This window comes from Coturnix japonica, chromosome 20 (genome assembly GCF_054131305.1).
Source record: "Coturnix japonica strain WE chromosome 20, WE-NBRP24, whole genome shotgun sequence".
NCBI classification, from domain to species: domain Eukaryota; kingdom Metazoa; phylum Chordata; class Aves; order Galliformes; family Phasianidae; genus Coturnix; species Coturnix japonica.
In genome coordinates, this window is record NC_140682.1 from 8,971,621 (window position 1) to 8,991,752 (window position 20,132).

Genomic DNA, 20,132 nt, shown 5'->3' on the forward strand with positions numbered 1-20,132 from the left:
CATAAACCAATCAACTTACTGGTTTTGTGAGTCTTTAAATCAATGAATGCAAAAAAAGCTTCGTAACAAACTTGGTTTATAAATGACACGTAAAATTTAAGTGAAAATACTCAGAAATTGTATTTGTTCATCAAGGTTCTTTATTATTTCTATAGCTGAAACAGTTTATAGCTTCAGGTATGGCAACTTAAAGCAGCTTAAAGACTTCATGGCTCAGAAGTCGCTGGAAGTCAGAAACTTCAGCAGGAGTTAAACAACAGGCCTAACTTTCGTGCTGACAGAAGCACAAGACAGAACCAACTTTCTCTGTATACTTGTAGGTTTTCACAAATGTAATAATGAATCTCTGAAGAGACGAATAAATGCATTTACTTCATAAATCAAAGGACAAGACAACTTAACATGGCAGACAAGTTCTCTAAGAACACATACATTAATAGCCTACAGCAGAAACAAGCCATTCTACAATGTCTAGAAAACATGGAATAAAACTTATTCTACACCAACCTTTAGAGTGTATAATAGAAGGAGAGCTTTGAATAAAATCTCCAACTTTTTGCAGTGTTTCATCCTTCTTTTTAGTCAGTCTTGAAGCATGTACTCGCTTTCTCAGGAAGTAGTCTTTTCCGGATTTCTGTTCAACAGAGATGTGAACATGTGAAACAAGAGCATTGTTTAAACTTCATTTTAGTTCAACGTTATTTTAAGTTGACATTTTGAGCTTTACTACTGACACCTCTGTTCATTATGCTGATGATACCACAACGGCAAGTAATGTAGACAATTTTATACCCTTTAGGGAGTTGTCAAAATCTCAGCTATTTCAAGGCATACGTTTCTTAAAGTTTCTTAATAAGGCAGTAGTTTCTTTAAAAGTAGCTCCCAAGCTGTGGAGTTGTTTCTTACATAAGCTGTTCTAATTACATAAAATAAACAAACATACAAAACAGAAGACAACAGATGGGAAAAATCTACTACTCATACTCTGACCATGCCAAGGATACTGCTATCACATGTGAACATCTGTTTTTAATAACTGCCATGCATATTAATGATATGAACCTTAGTTTAATACAAGGGCTTCACTTACAAAAGCACACGATAATACACTAAAGCTTCTCTTCCCAACTATTCAGTGTGCAATATCCTTCCCTCCAAATCATTACACAGTACAGCCATTACACGCTCTGGGGACAGACTGACTTGCCCTTTGGTTAGCTTATGGAATTTAATAGGAAGAGCTCATAAGCATGTAAGATTCCCATTCAGGTATACACATAAGGATAAGACACTGCTTCTTTCGTGTGACCACACAATTACAGGAAGTCCCAAGCTAGCTTCAAAACTAGAACAAAAACCAACCATTTTCTCGTCACTTGCAGAGGGTGAATTAAAAGCCATGACAGATTTTGTATTTTTCGTGTTCTCCCTTTTCACAAAATCCTGGGAAAATAAGACAAGTTTCAGCCATGATTCTTTTGGAAAGAACAATTGATGTCACAAAAGTGAACACTTTAAACACTTTTGCTAATAGTAGGGAAGTATTTGCTAGTGGTAACTATTCCACTGTAAATCAAATAATAAATAAGCATTCAATTATAAAAACAGGACATTAAGATATCAGTATTAGACATCTCATGATGTCTAAAAAGCTGATTTATGTCTACAGGTTTCAAAGAAAATACACAATGAAGTTAAGAGAAATTCCCTTCTCTTAAACCATTATCACTGAGCTTGGCTATTAGTTTTGTTCATTAAAGCAGTTCATTGATTAAATTCTTCAACTACTTTACTGAGGTAGAACTAGCATTTTTTTAATGCTTAAATGAGAATGGTAAAAAGGCATCAGATATTTTGTTTTCTGTTGGGTTTAGGTCATACCTCATCCATGTCATCACTTCTTTTCTTTTTTGCCTTAGGCATTTTCACTCCTAAAGGTATCATGCTGCCGTGCTGCTTTATCTCCATCTTATCAGGTTGCAGAGGTGTCAGTGGGATTTCCAGCTCCGGTTTTGGGAACCGACTAGTTTTGCCATTTTCTGCGGACACTCCAGAAGAGTTGAGGACAGTTTCCAAATGCTCCTGATAGCACAGAAGAATTTTAAGTGCAAGTGTTAAGGTAGCCATGAGATTAAAAAGCTATAAAGCATCTGGAAAAGGATATGTAAGCATTCAATTTTCCTGCTGTAAGAACACTTGTAACAGAAGGAGTCTATTTCAGTTACAGCAGAGTTTTACCCTTCTTTCCTAGAACTTGTTACATTTAAATTTATTTCCAATCTATGATCACAAAATAAGTTCTCCATGTTAAACTGAGCCTGATACTTTACAAGTCATTTTTTCTCAAGGGCACAGACAACTACACTTTTTTTTTAATAGAGAATGGTGGTAGAACTGACACGATTTTCTTCATCTCAACTCTGCTGCGTCAGAACTGGGCAGGAACAGGAGCATTTGATTCAAGTGTTCGATTAACTTCCAGCTTAATCTTAGGGAATTTGCCCTTCCTCTTCTACACTAGAGATGTTATTTACATAAGTAAGGTCCAGCTGGCAAGGTGCAAGCCCAGTAAAAGTCATTAAAGAACTCCATTGCTATCTTTTCCCTGGAGAGAATACAGACATTCAAGCAATGACACCGTACTTAAGCTGAAGGCTATCATGTACCTGCTCATGGTCAAATGGCAGCAAATGCACAGCTAAGTGACAGGGAAATGTCAGTATGCATTTCCCCAGCAGCACTTACTGTCCACAATCCACCCAATCCTGTTTTTCTCAACAGGAACAACAAAGTCAGAACTGAAATCACCTGGACTCCTCCTTCTCTATGGCAGGAATTCAGCTAGCATATCAAAAATGAGTTCAGATGCTGGTTGAACACATGGAAGACAGGCTGCTGGGGACATCAGAAAATGGTAGATGGCTGCTTCTACTGCTGCTAGTAACTAGCAAACTCCAGTGTTCCAAACACAGACTAGCAGCTTTTACTACTTACACTGTTCCAACCCCCTGAGGGGAGTCTTCTTCCTCTCAAAAAGTTACCAAAGATTGTAGAAAGACAAAAAGTAGTCAGAGCCACTTTATCAGGCTCTGCTAAGAATCTGAATGGAGTATCACCACCCACTGTATTTCCAAGAATTAAGTTGGTTAATAAATACTTTGTTTTTAAAATATATGTAACTGCTATTTTATGAAAGTTAGCAATTAAAAACTTATATAGGAATGATTAACATCATCTGCTAACAAAACAATGTCCAGAAATCCTGCAGAGGAAGAAAATAAGTTCAATTTGCTGTGCCCGTTTCAGTGGCTCCATGAATTTTTTCCAAGTAACTTATCTAATCATGAGCCACTTCATAAGTATTAACATGAGGAGAGTTTTCAACAGCACCTGACAAAAATTCATCACACAATTGTTTCAACAGCTTTTATTCCTATCAAAGGCTATAAAAACAGGTGATCTGATCACCTTGAAAGGGATAAATAAATTAAAACTTGGGAATTGTTTAGAGAACATGAGATCTTTTCCTATTCATTCCTTATCAAAAGCAATACAATCACAACATTTTCAGATCTGAAGTTTCATACTAACCTCAGATTCATTTAATGAAGTGAGGCTCCTAGTACATCGACGTGACAAATAATTGTCTTCAGCTTTGCATCTTAATGGAATACTTTCTCCAGTTTTAGTTTTGCTTTGTTGTTTCCTAGGCTGTAAATATTTAAAAGGAGTAAAGATTAGGCTATGCATTAGACCTCCAAAATATCTCGAGTTTTCTAAAGTTACAGTGTAAAACCTCAAGCTCAGACGCCACATGAACACGTAAGCTGAAACACAGCACAAGTGTGGGAAGGTAGTAACATCTATTCATTGTGTGATCTTCAGATACACCCTACTGGGTCTCACTAACAGTCTCAGGCAGTATTCTGCCTCCAAAAGAGAGAAAGCGAGACATTATTTAGGGACAAAATCTGTAACGCTGGTCGTTTTGTCATCCATTCCCCCCATACTCTGCACGCTCACAGCTGCTATGTTAGAACACCAAAGGCTAAACCTCTGCCTAATCTTCAGCATCCACATACGAATACATGGAAAACTGCATGGAAAAGTTCCATAATGTACACAGAGAGATGGTGTTCTAGTAAATAAAATAGTTTTGAGAAGATGAGAGCTCATGTTTGAGTGGAAGACAAAAAGAACCAACAAGTACTCATCACTGAATATGTAGTTAAAGGACTGTATGCTAAGAAAAATGATTCTAGCTCCAGTATCTCCTAGGAAAACAGAAGAACAAAAAGGGGTTAACAAGATGTTAAGTACTTACTTTCTATAAATATAATCATACCTTTTCATTTACAGAGTCATTCCTTCTACTCTGTCTTTCTTCAAGTAAAGGTATTTCTGGCAAAGTCTGAGGGCTACTGTGGTTAATGCGTTGTTTTAATTCCTTTATAAAGTCATCTTTATCAGCCAGTTCTTCTACAAAGATGATCTACAAAGATGATCAGGGGGCTGGAGCACCTCCCCTATGAGGACAGGCTGAGGTAGTTGGGTTTGTTCAGCCTGGAGAAGAGAAGGTTGCGGGGTGACCTCATTGCAGCCTTTCAGTACCTGAAGGGAACTTACTCCCAGGAAGGGAGTAAACTCTTCGAAAGGGCTGATAATAGCAGGACTAGGGGAAATGGTTTTAAGTTGAAGGAGGGAAGATTTAGGTTGGATGTTAGGGGAAAGTTCTTTACTAGAAGAGTGGTTAGGTCCTGGAACAGGCTGCCCAGTGAGGTTGTGGATGCCCCATCCTTGGAGGTGTTCAAGGCCAGCTTGGACGGGACCCTGGGCAACCTGATCTAGTAAATGTGTATGTTTGGTGGCCCTGCTAGGCAGGGGGGTTGGAACTACATGATCCTTGAGGTCCCTTCCAACCCGGGTAATTCTGTGATTCTGTGATTCTGTGATTCTTTTCTTAACTCTTCTATTACAGTTGCATTATCCTAATAAACAGTAAAAACTGCTGAGTTGTGGGATTGGCAAAAGGAATTAACACACACAAAGCAGTATTGCAATTACTTAGTAGCATCAGTTTTAGAATTACAGGCTAGAACACTTAACTATTCAAGAACAGTAACATTTCACGGATTTGTACGGTCACTGTTACAAGTGCAGTAGTCACAGAATTGCCTGGGAAGTTGTAATACAATATATTTTGATTCTTCTATTTTACTTACGTGCTTCAGCCTTCATCTCTCTTAAGATATAATAACCCGAGCTTTTATTTGTTCCCAAATCCTCGGTACTGTGAGAAAGTCGGCAGTTGTAGGGGAAGTTTTGCTATGAGAACATCTTTCTTCTCAGAGAAAGTGAATCCAAACATTCTCAAAAGAGCACAACTCATTTACTCTTCTGTTTAGCTTCTGAAATTCTATGCTACGGCTTAGATTGGCTATCCTGATTAAAAGCTGGATGTTGAAATAAGAAATGCAACTTCCAGAGATCATCCCCCCTCTGCTTTTTGATGCTTCCCTTAATCTCTCTCCACGTCCCCTTCTGTCTTTTCATGCCATTGTAGATACTACCTCAGAGAAAGCAAAGAAAGTAAGAAACCTGAGACAGAACTACTGTCTGAGTATTGAGCCTAGCTTGGGATCCGGAAATGCTGTGAATTATCGGAAAAAGCTACAGATGTCCAGTCTGATTGTAGGATCATAAGCATCAAACTGACATCTGCTTATCTGAACTACTGAAAAATTTGAGATTTTAGTAATTAACAGAAATTCTGTTTCTGAAGAACAAAAATAAAAGCTGGTGCTTTTTTTGGTTAGTTGCACATGATGTCAATACGACAGTGTTTAAGAACAGAACCACACCCAGAATACAAAGAGCAGGTACAGGAGTTTTACAGAATTTATGGGTAGCTAATCAGGTAGGAGGAAAGGAGAGCTGACCTTGCTTGAATCCTTTAAGGCAGATTGTCTCAGTTCTGCTATTTCTGTCTCTTTTTGTATGGCATTAGAAGCCAAAGTTTTGAGCTGTTCTTCCAAAGCTTCTACTAACTGATCTCTCTCCTCATGCCACTTTTGAATATTATGGTCCTTTTCCTCCAGCTCCTATATTTCATGTTGAAAGAAAAGCATACACAGTAGAAACAAGCAGAATCTTTAAGACAGCCTAGAATTAATAAGTTTTTCATATAGCATAAATAAGGACTCAAGCTGATAAAAAGAGTTTATGGTAAGACATTTCTATTAACATATCGTGATGTCACTCAACAAGAAAAGGTTATATGCATGTATTACATATGTATTTACTATGCAGATTATTGTATTTAAAGCAATCTGCCAGTGCTCTGTAGTGACTAATTATTTGAATATCTTTCATGGTCTACCGCTAATTTCAGTTGGCCACTTTCATTTTGCTCCAATTTTTTTTTTTTTTTTGACCTTTTTCCTGTTGCTTGGAAAACCTGCATCATTCATTTAATAAAAATTAAGAGCAAGAAAAATACCTGTTTAAGTTGTTGGATAGTATAGTCTTTAAAATCCAGCTCATCCTTAAACTGGTTATTAATCCTTTCAAGTTCATCCATCCTGTTCCTGAGGGATTCCTCCACAGAACGCATCGTGGACACCTGTAATGTAAGCACAGCTCACGGTTCATTAAAAGACTTCTGTAATCCAACCTGGCCAAATACTTCTTTGTTAAATAAAGAGAAATTCACAAACAAGTGCTGAGTAGGAAAACGACAGCAAGTGCAAGGTTACCAAGGAAGACATGAATTCATTTTTAAGCTTCAATTTTCCACCCCAAGCACACCCAATAAACTTTCAGACTAAGATCCTGCAAAATGGGTTTTAAAATATCTACTTGTTTAATAATTAAATTTTAACTATTAACATCACTGAAGCTGAAATTGAAGAAAAAAAATATACATGCTTATATTAAAGAGCCTCTGGAAATTAGTCTATTTCTCTTCAAGTAAATAGCATTCTTCTTCCCAGTTATCAGCGTTTTTTCACAAGACTTAGGTTTTAGGCTTTGGAGTTACCACGGATACCAATGGCAAGTCACCAGTAACGTAGAGATAATAACAAGTCCCCTCCAGAGGCAGATTAGCTATTCTCTTCACAAACCTTATTCCAGACTACCAACCAACTTTACTTTCCTCTGTTCATTATCTATGTGAAACCATGTTTTAACTTCTGGTCCCCTCTAGAGCTTCAATGGCAACTTTACCTAAGATTTGCTGCTAGCCACACTAGTGTGAAATTTCCAGCTTCATAGTTAAAGTTTGAGAAGTTTTAACAGCAGAAAGCCAAGCATAATCTTACAGAGAAAAAATATCTCAGTTGACTACAAACCTCGCTTTGTAGTTGCTGAATTTGTTTCTCGGCATCAGAATGTTTGTCTTTTAGATCTGCATACTCTTCTTCTTTCCTCTGCAAATCTTTTTTCAAATTCAGTACAAGGGCAGAACTCTCAGAAAGAATATTTTCTAGCCTTATGTTAAAAATAAAGACACAAAGAACATTACTGTTACACATCTCATGGAAACAGCAATTACAGCTTAATCCATGACCTGCCTGTTGGTTTCTATTTGTAAATAGACTCGTAAATCTATCTAGACCAGTGACAAGATTTAAACAATTACTTTTGAATTTCAGCTTGCTTCTCATAATCAGATGCTGAAGCAATAAATTATTCAGATGCTATTCTGAGGAATGTACAACAAAACCACCAGAAATCCCCATATTATTCTTTATTTCTTTGCACACTCCTGTTTTCCCTTGGAACTCAAGTAGCATACCAAAGCATCCTAAAGTAGTAGTTTGGCCATTGATAAGCATGCAAATGCATTAAGTCGAAGGGATGTTCCCATTAACTATTTTTAACTCTAGTTCATTCTCAAAGGGCTCTAAGTTAACTCAGTGGTTACTTACGATTCTATACGTTGCACTTTCTCCATTTCACTCTTTTCCTTTTCCCGAAGAGAGCGTTTCATCTGCTCCAAGCTGTTTTTCAGCTGCAGAACTTCTTGAATCAGATTTGCTTCTTTGCTACTTAACTCTTCAACCTTTTTGTCTGCATTAGCAGACTTCTTCTGCAGAGTTGCTGTAACTGTCTCTAGATTAACAATAATAGATTCTTTTTCTTTAAGTAATTCATTGAGTTTTGACACATTGTCTTCCATTGTCTTGTAAGCCTCCAGGAGATACTCAAGCTCTTTTATTTTTACCTCACAGTTGGCAACTTCCTCCTGAAATTGTGCAATCACTCTCTGATCTTCTGCAGTCTTTTCTTCAAACTCCTGAGTTTTCTTTTCTATTTGCTCATGTAACTGTTTCACAAGATCATCTTCCTGACTAGTGTGAGTTGTAATCTCACATAGCTTCATTACAAGTTGACGATTATGATATTCAGCATTATTCAGTCCCGCCTTTAGGTTTTCATTGTCTTGAAGCAGTGCTTTGATGTGCTGACTTTTTTGTGAGGAAACATCAACAATACTTCTGCATACTTCCCAAATCCTTTCAAGACTACAGTAAAAGGAGAGGTCCTGCACAAGATCTGAGATGGAAGAAGTCTGTGACTGAGTGCATCCAGAACTAATTTGAGATGTCCCTGTCTCATCTTTCTCAGAGTCTGAGGAATCCTTTACACTGACAAAGTCAGTACTGATGGCATGAAACTCTAAGTGACATTTGTATAATTCATCTAATTTGGTCCGCATTTCTTTTACTTGTGACACTTTATCAATTATATATTCTTTGGCAACTTCTATGTTGTTAGTTAGTTGGGCATTTTTGTCTTCTAGTGTCATATTGATAGATTTCTGTTCATCCAGTTCAGAAGCAATTTCCCGATAGTCAGCTTGACCCTGCAGAATTTGTTCACGGAGGGCATCAGCTGTTTCTTCAGAAAAAGAAAGCTCAATACGCAGGCTTGTTACCTGCTTACTGAAATCTTCTTTTTTATTTTTTTCTCTTCTGCATTGTTCTTCAAGCACAGTTAAATGATGTTCCATGATTTCAGTTCTTTCCCTCAGTGCTAGTACTTCCTTTCGGTACGCGGAGCACTTTTGTTTCATGTGTTCAATTTTCTTTTGCTCTACAGTGTTCTTTTTCTTTCTCTCATTTACAACTACTGAAAAACAAACAAACAAACAAACAAAAAAAAAAGGGAAAAGGAATGTAGCTCAGATTGATTAAAATCATTATTACATAGCAGTTCACAACACCAAGTAGCAACTTCTAAGTGAAAAACTGTCGTAATATGCAAGCCATGCCCTCACATCACATAGTATTTGATACTAGTGAAGGAATTCAAGTCCTCTGAACACGTAATCAGGTGCCTCAGATTTCTATACAGAATTAACAGCAAAAGGTTTTCAGTCTGGAAGAACACTTTTACCATGGCACTACTCAAACCTTCCACTCCACACCAGTAGAAAATCTAATTAGATTTAAGAAACATGGGAACGAGATAGATAATTCACAGCTATATTCTTTCTATCTTCCATGCTTCAGCAATCCCTATAAGGCAGCCAGGAATCACTCCATCTACATCTAAATGGTAGATAAACAGTTCTCTAAGAAATTTCATTCCAACTCACAGTCCTCTTACTTTCAAAAGAAAGATAAAACCCTGGACAAGTTGATCACTTAAGTGTTGATATCTGTCTCTCTTAATCAGTTGATCTCTAAACAAAATATGAGGATTCCTACTTCTGTCCACACTTACTCTTTTGCATATAAAGTTCACTCATAAAGTTGTACAAATTTGCAGATTCAAGTTTCCATAAATATTCCATTAGCTTGGGGCTGTTTTTTTCTTTAACTGGTGAGCAATTAGCTAAAATCACATGCATTTTCTTTCTATCAAAAGCGACTTCTGTTGTATTTCATCATTGCTTTAGAATCCAGTTACGTCCATTCCATAATATGCATACTTTAAGTATTAGAAAAATAAATATAAGTCAAGACTTACTAGGGATTGTGTCACCACAACAATATATTCCATGGTGATTCTTGTACAGTCCTTTTATTACTACAACTACAGAAATGCAGGATTTTATAGCACCCACGTGCAGCCTGCATTACATACAGATTCACATGTACTGCATGGAAACAGCCTCTTAAGTCATCTAAGGAGTTTTATATACAGCCCTCAACTGATTTAAAAGTCATACTGAAGAAACAGCAGTGGCATATTCCACCCCAAACCAGGTTTTGGTTTTGACTGCTGCTCCCAGCAACACTAGTGAGGGGAATATGATTTATAAGTAATCTAAACACTTTATGCTGAAAACAACAAGCAAGCACTAAAGCAAGATAAATAAGACTAGGGAGAAGATGTGTAATGTTCAGTCTAGAAGCTCCTTACACAGGAAGTAGGGAAAAAGCATTATTACAGAGCATAGGAAACAAGACCTAAAAGCTCAGAGAATGGTGTAAATACCCTGAACTTGAAGCTGAGATAACCTAGCATCACCTAAAACACTTTTGCTCGTGCTACTTATATAACTAATTCTACAAAAGAACCAGCACAACATACCTGTGCTCATTGTTCTACTGTGTATATTTAACATAGCTAAAGAATATATACTAAGCGGTTTTTGAAATTGGATGCTATTAATACTCACAAATAGAAGAAAATTTTAACATGATTGAATACTCAGTACTTCTTAACAGAAAACTTCATGCTGACATTGTGACTATCAGCTACCCATTTTAATTCCTATGTGGAGCATTGCTGTCATTAATTGTTAAATGAGAGCTTTGGTCATATGATTAGAACAAACCCACTACTATTTGGAGTATGGAGGAGTCCACATCCCTCCCTCAGTCTCTGGTAAGATGCTTATATGTGATGCCATTCAGTGGTCACATTAGGATTCAATATTTATGCCAAATAAAGGCAGCAGGGACAAATCATCCAAGAACAGCATCTCATCCAAAGAAGGCCTTGACTTTCTCCCTTGCACATATTTTGCAAGAGGAATACAAGAAAGGAAGGGACTACAGCTAAGTTTTAGATTTTCCCTTCTACATTGTATATGCCTTCCGTAATTCTAGGAACACTGATGCTCAGCTGTGCCCAGAAGTGAAGTTAAATGCATCAGAGCTTATCCAAACCATTTTGCTCAAATATTGCCCATGAGCGAGCAATTAGCAGGTCGTCAACAATTTTGATAGTTGCTTCAGGAAAAACAAAACAAACAAACAAAAAAAAGCACTTGAGCAGCTGATGCTACTCAGAAGATCAGCAAGAGCAGTTGAAACAATCCTAAAGAAACCGCTTTAAAACTATTACCAAATCTGCAAGTGCATCAACAGATGAGGAAAAAGCAGCAAAAAGGAAAAAAATAGTGCAAAAAACTTTGATTCTTAAGCATTCAAAAATGAACAGCATAGGACCTTCTGAAAAAGGGATATTTACATAACAGTTACTTCTATTTACAGTTTAACACAGTGGCTTTTCTCCTTATACCATAAGGTACGCGCTTCACAGCCTTTTGCTTCCTATCCGGAATAGGAAGCAATTTATTGTTTTGGAAGACACCCTGTTCAACGATGGAAGAAACTGTACCTTTCTTTGGAGGTGGCTCTTCCACAGTAGGCTTATCCTCGTCAGTACTGTGCTTTCTTCCCACTTCCAACTCAGTTTTCTCTTGTTTCAGTGCTTTAACTCAAAGCACTGAAAATTGGCTGCTTTCAGTTCCTTTATTAGTGTTCTCTTCTGCCGGTTCTGCTTTAATGGTAGTTAAATGGTAGGTAGTCTTTTCCTGTATTGATATAAGATCAGTTACATTGAAGCTTAACAAAAGGAGCACTTAAGTCTCAGTAATCTTCTGTAGGCAAATATTTACACAAAACCATACAGCTAAAATATTTACCCGGTGACTCTATAGACATCAGTTACAAATCTCAATAGCAGACAGAACAAGTACACCTTCAGATAATGACAAGTGCAATACTCGGTAGAGTATACAAGGGAAAGCAAGAGCCTAGCAGGTTACAAAGTAAAAGACTTGCACACAATCAAGAGTTTACCAGTTTATCAAATAATTTCCTGTTTCCAAGAAGTCAACAAAATTACAAACATGGTCAAAGAGCAAATGGTCAGCTCTCATACAAGTTCATCACATCACACTTCTGCTAAGCTGCTAAAATCACTTTCATCGTGACAGATATAATCCAACCTTAAAGCTTAGTCAGCTCTGTCACGCATATTTTAGATTGTGTCCTTGACCACAAGTGAAGCTTCCTTACTTACAAGATGACGATTGTTAAGCCATGCTGGCACTGCCAAGGACTGATTATTCATCTTTAGTAGCTTATGAAAAGAAAAGCTTCAAAAGTGTTCAGGCCACACAATCTCACAGATAGAGTTGGAGCCTTGTTCTTGGAAGAAGTAATAGGCGAGGACATGACTACTCATCACAGTCAGCTTTAATACCATGGAAATACTAAGTTGCAGTGATGCAGACAGTCAAAGACTAAGGAGGGTCAAGTTGCTAAGCTTACAAGGTTAGAGATCTGAGTGACAGAATTAACTATAAATGTTTTCAGAGCTACTTCAGGCTACCAAACATCAAAAAATGAACAAAAACCATCAGAAGTGGTATGCACACATACTTAATCAAGCTAGTCTTCACATATTCAGTAGCTCACAGTACATTAGTCAGGATAAAGTTTTATGGACTGCATAGAACGTGGAGATATCCTGATAATGGAGCCTACTGGAATAGCATTTTAAGCTACCACAAGTTGGTATTAAAACAATTTTACACAACATCTTCTTGATAAAGTTACCTCAGTTGCTTCTTTAAGTTGCTCAACAGACTCATCCAATTTAATCACCTGCATTTCAAAGTCTGTAACACACAGAAAAGGTTGTATTACACAAGTAGCCAATAGATAGTTTATCAAGTAATCAATTTTTCCAGATATTCTAATGTTTAGGTAGCTTTTGAACAGATTAATTAATTTGCATGTGGTCTTCACTTATTGGGAGTGATTCAAAAGTTTTCTATATTTCTTGGAATGAAAACATTGCATCAACAAGACATAAAGAAGAGTAGAGATTACAATATAAAAGTAAAAATCAAGATATAGATATATAAGATATATTTAACCCCATACTTATGAAAGCGTAAAGCTGCTAGTTGCAGTTTAAAGGAGAGGGGGGAAAATAGAAAAGAAATAACCAAAAACCGTGGAATTGCTGAACCTGAATATACACAAGGAACAAACTATCACTTATCTACAGGCTATGGTTCCAAAGGTAGAACATCTCCTCTAATTCCTACTCAAACTGGTTATTTTTCTTTTAGATTAATGAACTATTTCTGTCTTCTACCTTTCACATCGCATAACTCACCTTTGTTCTTCTGCATCAGCTCTTCTTCAGTTTTAAGTAGTTTGGTGCTTTTCTCTGTTAGCTCTTCATTGGTCTCCATCAGTTCAAAGTTAGTTTTCTCCAGCTGCTTTTCAAACCAGCCAATATCTTCCTTCGGGTCCCCCAGGGATACAATGGAACTATGTGCTGCCTCAGCTTGCTCTTTAATATCCATGACATCATAATGCACAGAATCAAGAATGCCCTCAGGATCAACACATGTGTCAGGCACTATGCTATGTTCTCCACCCTGAAACGTAATTTATAATCAGTTAAAACTGGTGAATAGCTGACTACATAATAGCTGTTATTTCTACAGATAGTCTGGATAGCCACTATGAAGACAGCCATACAAGAAGTTTTTAATTTCAGCTTCAAAACCCACCTCACAAATTCACATACAACATGACAGTGATTCGTATGGGGGGAAGATAAGTGGCATTCTAGTAACAGCTAATATATTTTATAGTATTTGATGACCACGCTCCCTTTTTTTTTTTTTTTTTTTTTTTAAATATTACCCCAGATTGATCTCCTTCAAATTTAACGTACAAGTTCGGACTCCCCTTTTCCTTGTATACAGCGTAAATTTTCATTTTGTGTTGCAGAAACAAGGAAAACGCCCAAATTCCCAAAGCTTTCTGAAACTGTTCTTAAGGCTCAGCAACTATTCCTGCTAGATGAAGAATAGATGTATCTTGCTCATCATACAGCAACACAGCATGCACTTCTTTGTAAACAGCCTTGTGTTTCTATAAGATGTGCCCATAACATTTAAATAGTAAAAAGGAAAATATTTAAGAAAAAAAAAAGAAAAATACCAGGGTGTCATGGTTTAATAATTTTGTAATTTTGCTATCAGTATTCCACATCATAACATCATATAAAGCATGAATAATTTTACTGCTCCCAAACACTTGCAGTATATTGATGTTATTGTCGTGTGGGGCCATACAGCAGCAGAGATTTTCAAGAAAAGAAAACAGATAATCCAAATTCTTTTGCAAGCTGGTTTTGCCATTAAGCGCAGCAAGGTGAAGGGGTCTGCCCAGGAAATCCAGTTCTTAGGTGTAAAATGGCAAGATGGGCATCGACACATCCCAGCAGATGTGATTGAAAAAATCACTGCTATGTCTCCTCCCACCAACAAGACAGAGACCCAATCTTTTCTGGGAGTAGTGGGCTTTTGGAGAATGCATGTCCCAAACTACAGCCACATAGTGAGCCCCCTCTATCAGGTAACACGGAAGAAGAATAATTTCTCATGGGGTCCTGAGCAGCAGCAGGCTTTTGAGCAGATAAAACAAGAGATAGCCCGTGCTGTGGCCTTGGGGCCAGTACGGACAGGACAGGATGTAAAGAACATCCTCTACACTGCTGCTGGAGAGAAAGGTCCCACTTGGAGTTTGTGGCAAAGAGCTTTAGGAGAAACCCAAGGCCAACCCCTGGGACTTTGGAGTCGAGCATATAAAGGGTCTGAGGACTGCTACACTCCAACTGAGAAAATCTTAGCTGTGTACGAGGGGGTTTGGGCTGCTTCTGAAGTAGTTGGGACAGAGGTTCAGCTCCTTCTAGCACCTCGCTTGCCTGTGGCCCCCCTGTCACGGACACAGGTAGATTTTTGTTTAAACCGTGACAACTACCCAGAATGCAGCATAAGGGAATTTTTGCCTAGAACTCTGGAGGACTATTTGTAACTCAGAAAGGTCAGAGATAGAAAGTTCACACTGATTTCTGGGTCACCAGCCTCACCGTACATCAGCATTTTTGGTTTTTAAATGATACATAAAGTTCTCAATGGCACTGCTCTAGTTGGTAGTTCTTTCCCTTTCTGTGCAGCTTGCTCTGTGCATGGCTTGTGAACCGCTATTCAGGCCAGACAGCTGCAGCCCCAAAGACCTGCCATAAATGTACAAATTCTACCAGGATAATGTCTTGGTAGTGGAGAAACAGGATGCGCAGTCATATGGCTCTCACACATACCTTGTACAACCAGCTTGGCTCTGGACTGGGCATCACCAATGTCACAGGTGTACACGTCACTGTCACTTTTCTCCAGATTTTTTATGCACAGCTGCAGGTCTCGTCCTTTCTGTGCCCTCTTGTATTTCCTGCCAGGCCTGAGCTCAGCAATGCCTTTCCTCCATATGACGAAGGATGCGGCTTTCTCGCTCTGACATGTAAAAAGTGCACTTGCACTTTCTTCAATTTTCACATGTGAAAGTTCCTTGATAAAGTAATTAGGTTTTTCTGGAAGGAAAAAAAAAAGGATGAGGGTGTAGGACAAAGGGATTTGTTACCCCAACAAGTCCCAAGCATACAGAGGTGTCCTGAATCTCCTTTGCCCTCATTTCAGAATATCACATAGAGATGCAAAGAGTCTAAGAAGACCACAGAGTCCACCCATTTACATAGGTCTGATAATTCCAGTAGATATCTGGAAAGTTCAATACCATTACACATGCGCTGGTAGGATCTCATCTGATAAACTGCATATAGTTTTGATTACACATATTCAATGTAGACTAATTCAGATTGCCATATTTTCTTGGCTCACTAACAACCAAGATCATAGAACCATAGAATGATCACAGAATCATAGAGTGGCCTGAGTAGGAAAGGACCTCAAAGAGTATCTAGTTTTAAACCCCCTGTCAAGGGGCCACCAACCACCAGACCACGCTGCCCAGATCCACATCACACTGGAGAATCATTCGGTTTCCAGATTATTTTAAGGAAAAGATTTTAATCCATCATATTTTCTGAAAAATAAGAATTGATCCTGCTCAAGGAAACAGAAGAGAAAAACATCACCCACAGGCTGCAGATATTTACCTCGACTTCTCTACATGCCATCCCCAGTGTGCTTTTAAACTCACCTTGCACAGTGACCCTGGCTTTTGTTTCAGAGTCCTCTGTCTCACAGGTGTACTCCCCACTGTCCTTGGCAGTAGAGTCATGGATGATCAGAATGGCCCCACTTCCCTCCTGCTGCAAGTCGTACTTCTGGCTTTTTCTGATTGCTTTGCCATCCTTGTACCACCTGATGTTCAAATCCGGTTTTGACAGCTCACAGCTCAGGCTGATGTCCTGCCCTGCTGCTGCTGTCTTATCCTCCAGCTGTTTTGAAACCTCAGTAGGTTTTCCTGGAAGAAAACATTGCTTTTTGAGTAACATACACTTAGGGTAGGATGCCTCTCTCAAAATACACGCATCTACATGCTGGAGATAAGTTAGAGAGGCACTTGCAACAGACGCCATCCTACAGCCAGCAGTAATCTGCAAAGTACAGACAATAGAATTCCAGGCAGCATTTATTCTCTCTTAAATCTACCCAATTGAGGATGATGAACCATGTCTGAAAACTGCCTCTTTCTTCTCTCCACTCATCACACTGTGAGCTTCGGATGATGCTCTCAGATGCACATGCTCTAGATAGGAATTTGTTGTACAGCTAGATGATGTGAAGGCCATCCCTTCGGCTTATACTTAGAGGATATTTGCTCCCACAGTTCCCTCAACAGAGCATTCCTGATTTACTGTTAATGGAACAAGCTGTAGTGAGATGCCCATTTCCAACACTACCCCAGTGCTTTGGGTAGTTCTCACATTTGTGTCAAATGGTTCCTCCTTTTACTTATTTTTAAGAGAAATTCTCAGTGCTTCAAGGTTCAAGTAGAAGGTTGCTATTCACTTTAACCATATTATGAGTTAGCTCTCACGACAATCTTATCAGAAGACAGTTGAAGGAATCAGACCCCAGAATCTCTCCCATCTCATTACCTTTCACAGACAGAGAGGCTTTGGAGGTTAGACCACGGGCAGTAAAAACGACTTCCCCAGCATCAGTAGGAGTCACACTTTTGATAATGAGAGTCTCTTACCAACCCACGTTAGAAGCTTTAAATCGCCCACCACTTTCCACTCTGCTTCCAGTCAGTGTCCAGTTGAACTCATCAATGCTTTCACGGGAGAGAATGCATTCAAAAGTACAATCTTCTCCCTCCTGGATTTCAGTGGTTTTCAGCCGTTTGGTAATGCCACTATTCAGCTCTGGAAGGTAAGAGATACGTTAGTATGAGGTTTATATGGAGAAAAGGCATTTGTGACTGACATGAGTAGCAGTACTGGTGTTTTAACTCAGGATTTGCAGAACATGGCTGCATTCCTTACTGATGTATTCTCTAAGACATCTCCACTCAGAATTACCAGAAAGCTATAAAAAAAAAAGAGACGTGAATCTCTTGTCTTTGCTCTGGAAGAACTACAAGGAGAGCAGCTCAGTCCATGGAGCAGAATGAAGATTCAATGAGCTACAGAGGGAGCAACCTAACAGAGAGGACAACTCTAGGATGCTGCGTGAGAAAAAGGGTTTTGCCTACGACAAGAAATTAAATGTTTCTATTAGCTAATTTGTTACCATCCTACCCCTACTGGTGTTCAAACCATTTCTCCATTTTAGGGATGTTTAGAAAGGAAACATTTCCAGGACATTCTTGATGTGTTTGGTGATTTTCATGGCAAAATGAGATACATTTACATCAAAAGCAATGGGAATTTTCCAGACATCACTGCGCTAAATTGCAGTAATACACTTCTATTGTAGAAACTATTAAGGCTCGTGCGGGAATAGGTGTAAGACATAGTGACCACACTGAATGTGCTTTCAGCACTCCTTTACTTTCCACAGTACTTACCCTGAATGCCGACCTTTGATTTGGCAACATCACTGCCAATATCACAGGTATAGAAACCTGCATCTGACTTCTCGAAGTCATGGATAAGGGGACATAGGGTCTTCCCAGACTGTACCAGCTCATACTTGTTGCCAGAAGTGAGCACATCACCGTCCTTCTTCCACACTGGTTTGACCTTCTCTTTAGAGACTTCGCATTCCAATTTAATCACACCCCGCTCCTCACCAAAAACATCATCCAAGGACTTCACGAAGACAGCAGGCTTCTCTGCAATTAAAAGGGCAAAACAGAACAATGTGATACAGAAGTTGAGACATTTCCAGTTGCTTTCAGATTTTTAAAGAGGGATAAATAAATCTTTACCAGCACTGACGACACCAATATAGAACATAAAGCGGTTTCATGTGTGTTGACTGAATGCACTTTATGGAATTCTGAACTAATCAGTAGGAGAATACAGGGAACAGGAGGGACAGCCTGCATTGCCTTGGGTGGGACTGATATCATATGAAATAATTGGGATGCAGCTCTTCTAAAGCTGGAGAGCTGGCACTGCCCTCACATGGAGCAGAGCTCACACAGCAGGCCACAGGATTAAGAGGATAAGCTGCTGAACACTTTTGATTTTCCTGTTTTATTGACTCCTTTTATCTATCTTCTATTTCACACATCAGAGGTTTACACTGGGGAAAAAACTTCCACCAAATGTAAAAGAAAGGAGAAAGAGGAAATCCTTCAAACTCTGAGCGCATAGAGTAAAAGAGCTTAATTGCTGGGGAGAGCAGATTAGAATCACAGTACCCTTAGAATTGGAAGAGACCCTTAAAGGCCATCTAGCCCAGCTCCCCTGCAATAAAAAGGGACATTCACAGCTAGATCAGGTTGCTCACAGCCTGGTCACTAGTCATCCCAGAGGCAAAACACACACTGAATGATCTCTCCCTGCAGTCATAAATCCTTGGAGACAACAGCATTGACACTGCATGTTACTGAAGCAGTAAAAGAAACTGCTCTTGTAACTCTCCTTGTGGTAAATAAAATGAGGATAAAAAGCAATGGAATGCTTTGGCAGGACACCAAAACCATCCTCCTTCGTTGATATCTGCTGCAATGGATCCTTCCACTGGAAGAAAGCCTCTGATGACTTTTCACCCCAGAGAGGTCAGCTTTAGAAGCAGGATTGCTGCACAATAGAATGAACTGGAGCTCCTTAGCATCTCTTACATCCAGGAGGGGTGTGATCAGACCCACCTATCACCTTCAGGTGCGCTTTCTGACACCTTGTCTGACTTCACTGTCACTGTGCCAGCATCCTCAGGCTTAACCTGCTTCATTGTTAGTGTGCAGCAATTGCCAACATTCTTGATGTCATTGTAATTGTTGGTGTAAAGGAGGTTGCCATTCAGGAACCATTCCACGTCCTCGTCATTATGGGACAGCTCGCAGGAGAAGACAGCAGAGCTCTCTTCTTCAATTTCCACATCCTGCAGGTGCTTCGTTACTTCTACATTGCGGGCTGTGGGGAAACAAGGTGAACTGTTACCACTGTTACTATAAATCATACTGGGATGTGGTAGAATGGTTGGACTAGATGATCTTTGTGTAATCTTCTCAGTGAAGATGATACATTTATAAAGTTAGCAGGAGAGAACGGCAGAAATCAACCTCAAGAAGAGAAATCTGAGGTGAAATAGGACGTGGAAGAGGTCACCCTCCCTGCTCATATCTTCAGCTGTCAGCATGGCCTCAGTCTGCAATTCCTGCCTTGCACTTGTACACACCAGCATCATCGGGCTTCAGCTTCAGAATCTTGAGCTCTGCTGAATGCTTATCCCTCTTGATCTTGTACTTCTCAGAGGGCTCGATGGGTGTGTGGCCTTTGAACCATTTCACAACCTTTGGAGAAGGCCTGAAATCACAGGACAGGATGACAGAATGATGTTCCAAAGCTGTCTTGTCCTCCAACTTCCTGGTGATTTGTATATGGTAATCTGCAAAGCAGGGGTGGAAGAGAAGAAAGGATGAGGACAATTGGAAGAAGAG

General features: G+C 39.0%; 3 protein-coding genes across 4 annotated transcripts; all 3 read right to left on the reverse strand.

Annotated features, from left to right (window-relative positions):
- Nucleotides 1-302: 302 nt before the first annotated feature.
- LOC146757602 (kinesin-like protein KIF20B) lies at nt 303-4,448 on the reverse strand. 2 transcript variants are annotated; one of them, XR_014936078.1, is made up of 4 exons: nt 4,346-4,448; nt 3,592-3,711; nt 1,363-1,443; nt 531-634 (listed from the first exon to the last, which is right to left on the reverse strand). XR_014936078.1 is itself a non-coding variant. In XM_085520743.1 (3 exons), the coding sequence occupies exons 1-3, from the start codon at nt 2,125-2,127 to the stop codon at nt 434-436; spliced, it is 528 nt and encodes a 175-aa protein (XP_085376869.1). In that variant the 5' UTR covers nt 2,128-2,530; the 3' UTR covers nt 303-433. The 2 variants fall into 2 exon arrangements, 1 of the variants encoding a protein (XP_085376869.1); XM_085520743.1 differs by lacking the exons at nt 3,592-3,711; nt 4,346-4,448 and adding an exon at nt 1,882-2,530 and having other exon boundaries at nt 303-634.
- A 2,844-nt stretch (nt 4,449-7,292) lies between these two features.
- On the reverse strand, nt 7,293-11,747 carry LOC146757603 (uncharacterized). Its single transcript, XM_085520694.1, has 3 exons — nt 11,581-11,747; nt 7,932-9,135; nt 7,293-7,491 (listed from the first exon to the last, which is right to left on the reverse strand). Exons 2-3 carry the CDS (start codon nt 9,077-9,079, stop codon nt 7,293-7,295), a joined length of 1,347 nt encoding a protein of 448 aa, XP_085376820.1. The 5' UTR covers nt 9,080-9,135; nt 11,581-11,747.
- A 5,997-nt stretch (nt 11,748-17,744) lies between these two features.
- On the reverse strand, nt 17,745-19,831 carry LOC146757604 (obscurin-like). Its single transcript, XM_085520695.1, has 3 exons — nt 19,801-19,831; nt 19,341-19,605; nt 17,745-18,356 (listed from the first exon to the last, which is right to left on the reverse strand). The coding sequence occupies exons 1-3, from the start codon at nt 19,829-19,831 to the stop codon at nt 18,323-18,325; spliced, it is 330 nt and encodes a 109-aa protein (XP_085376821.1). The 3' UTR covers nt 17,745-18,322.
- Between the last annotated feature and the right edge of the window lie 301 nt (nt 19,832-20,132).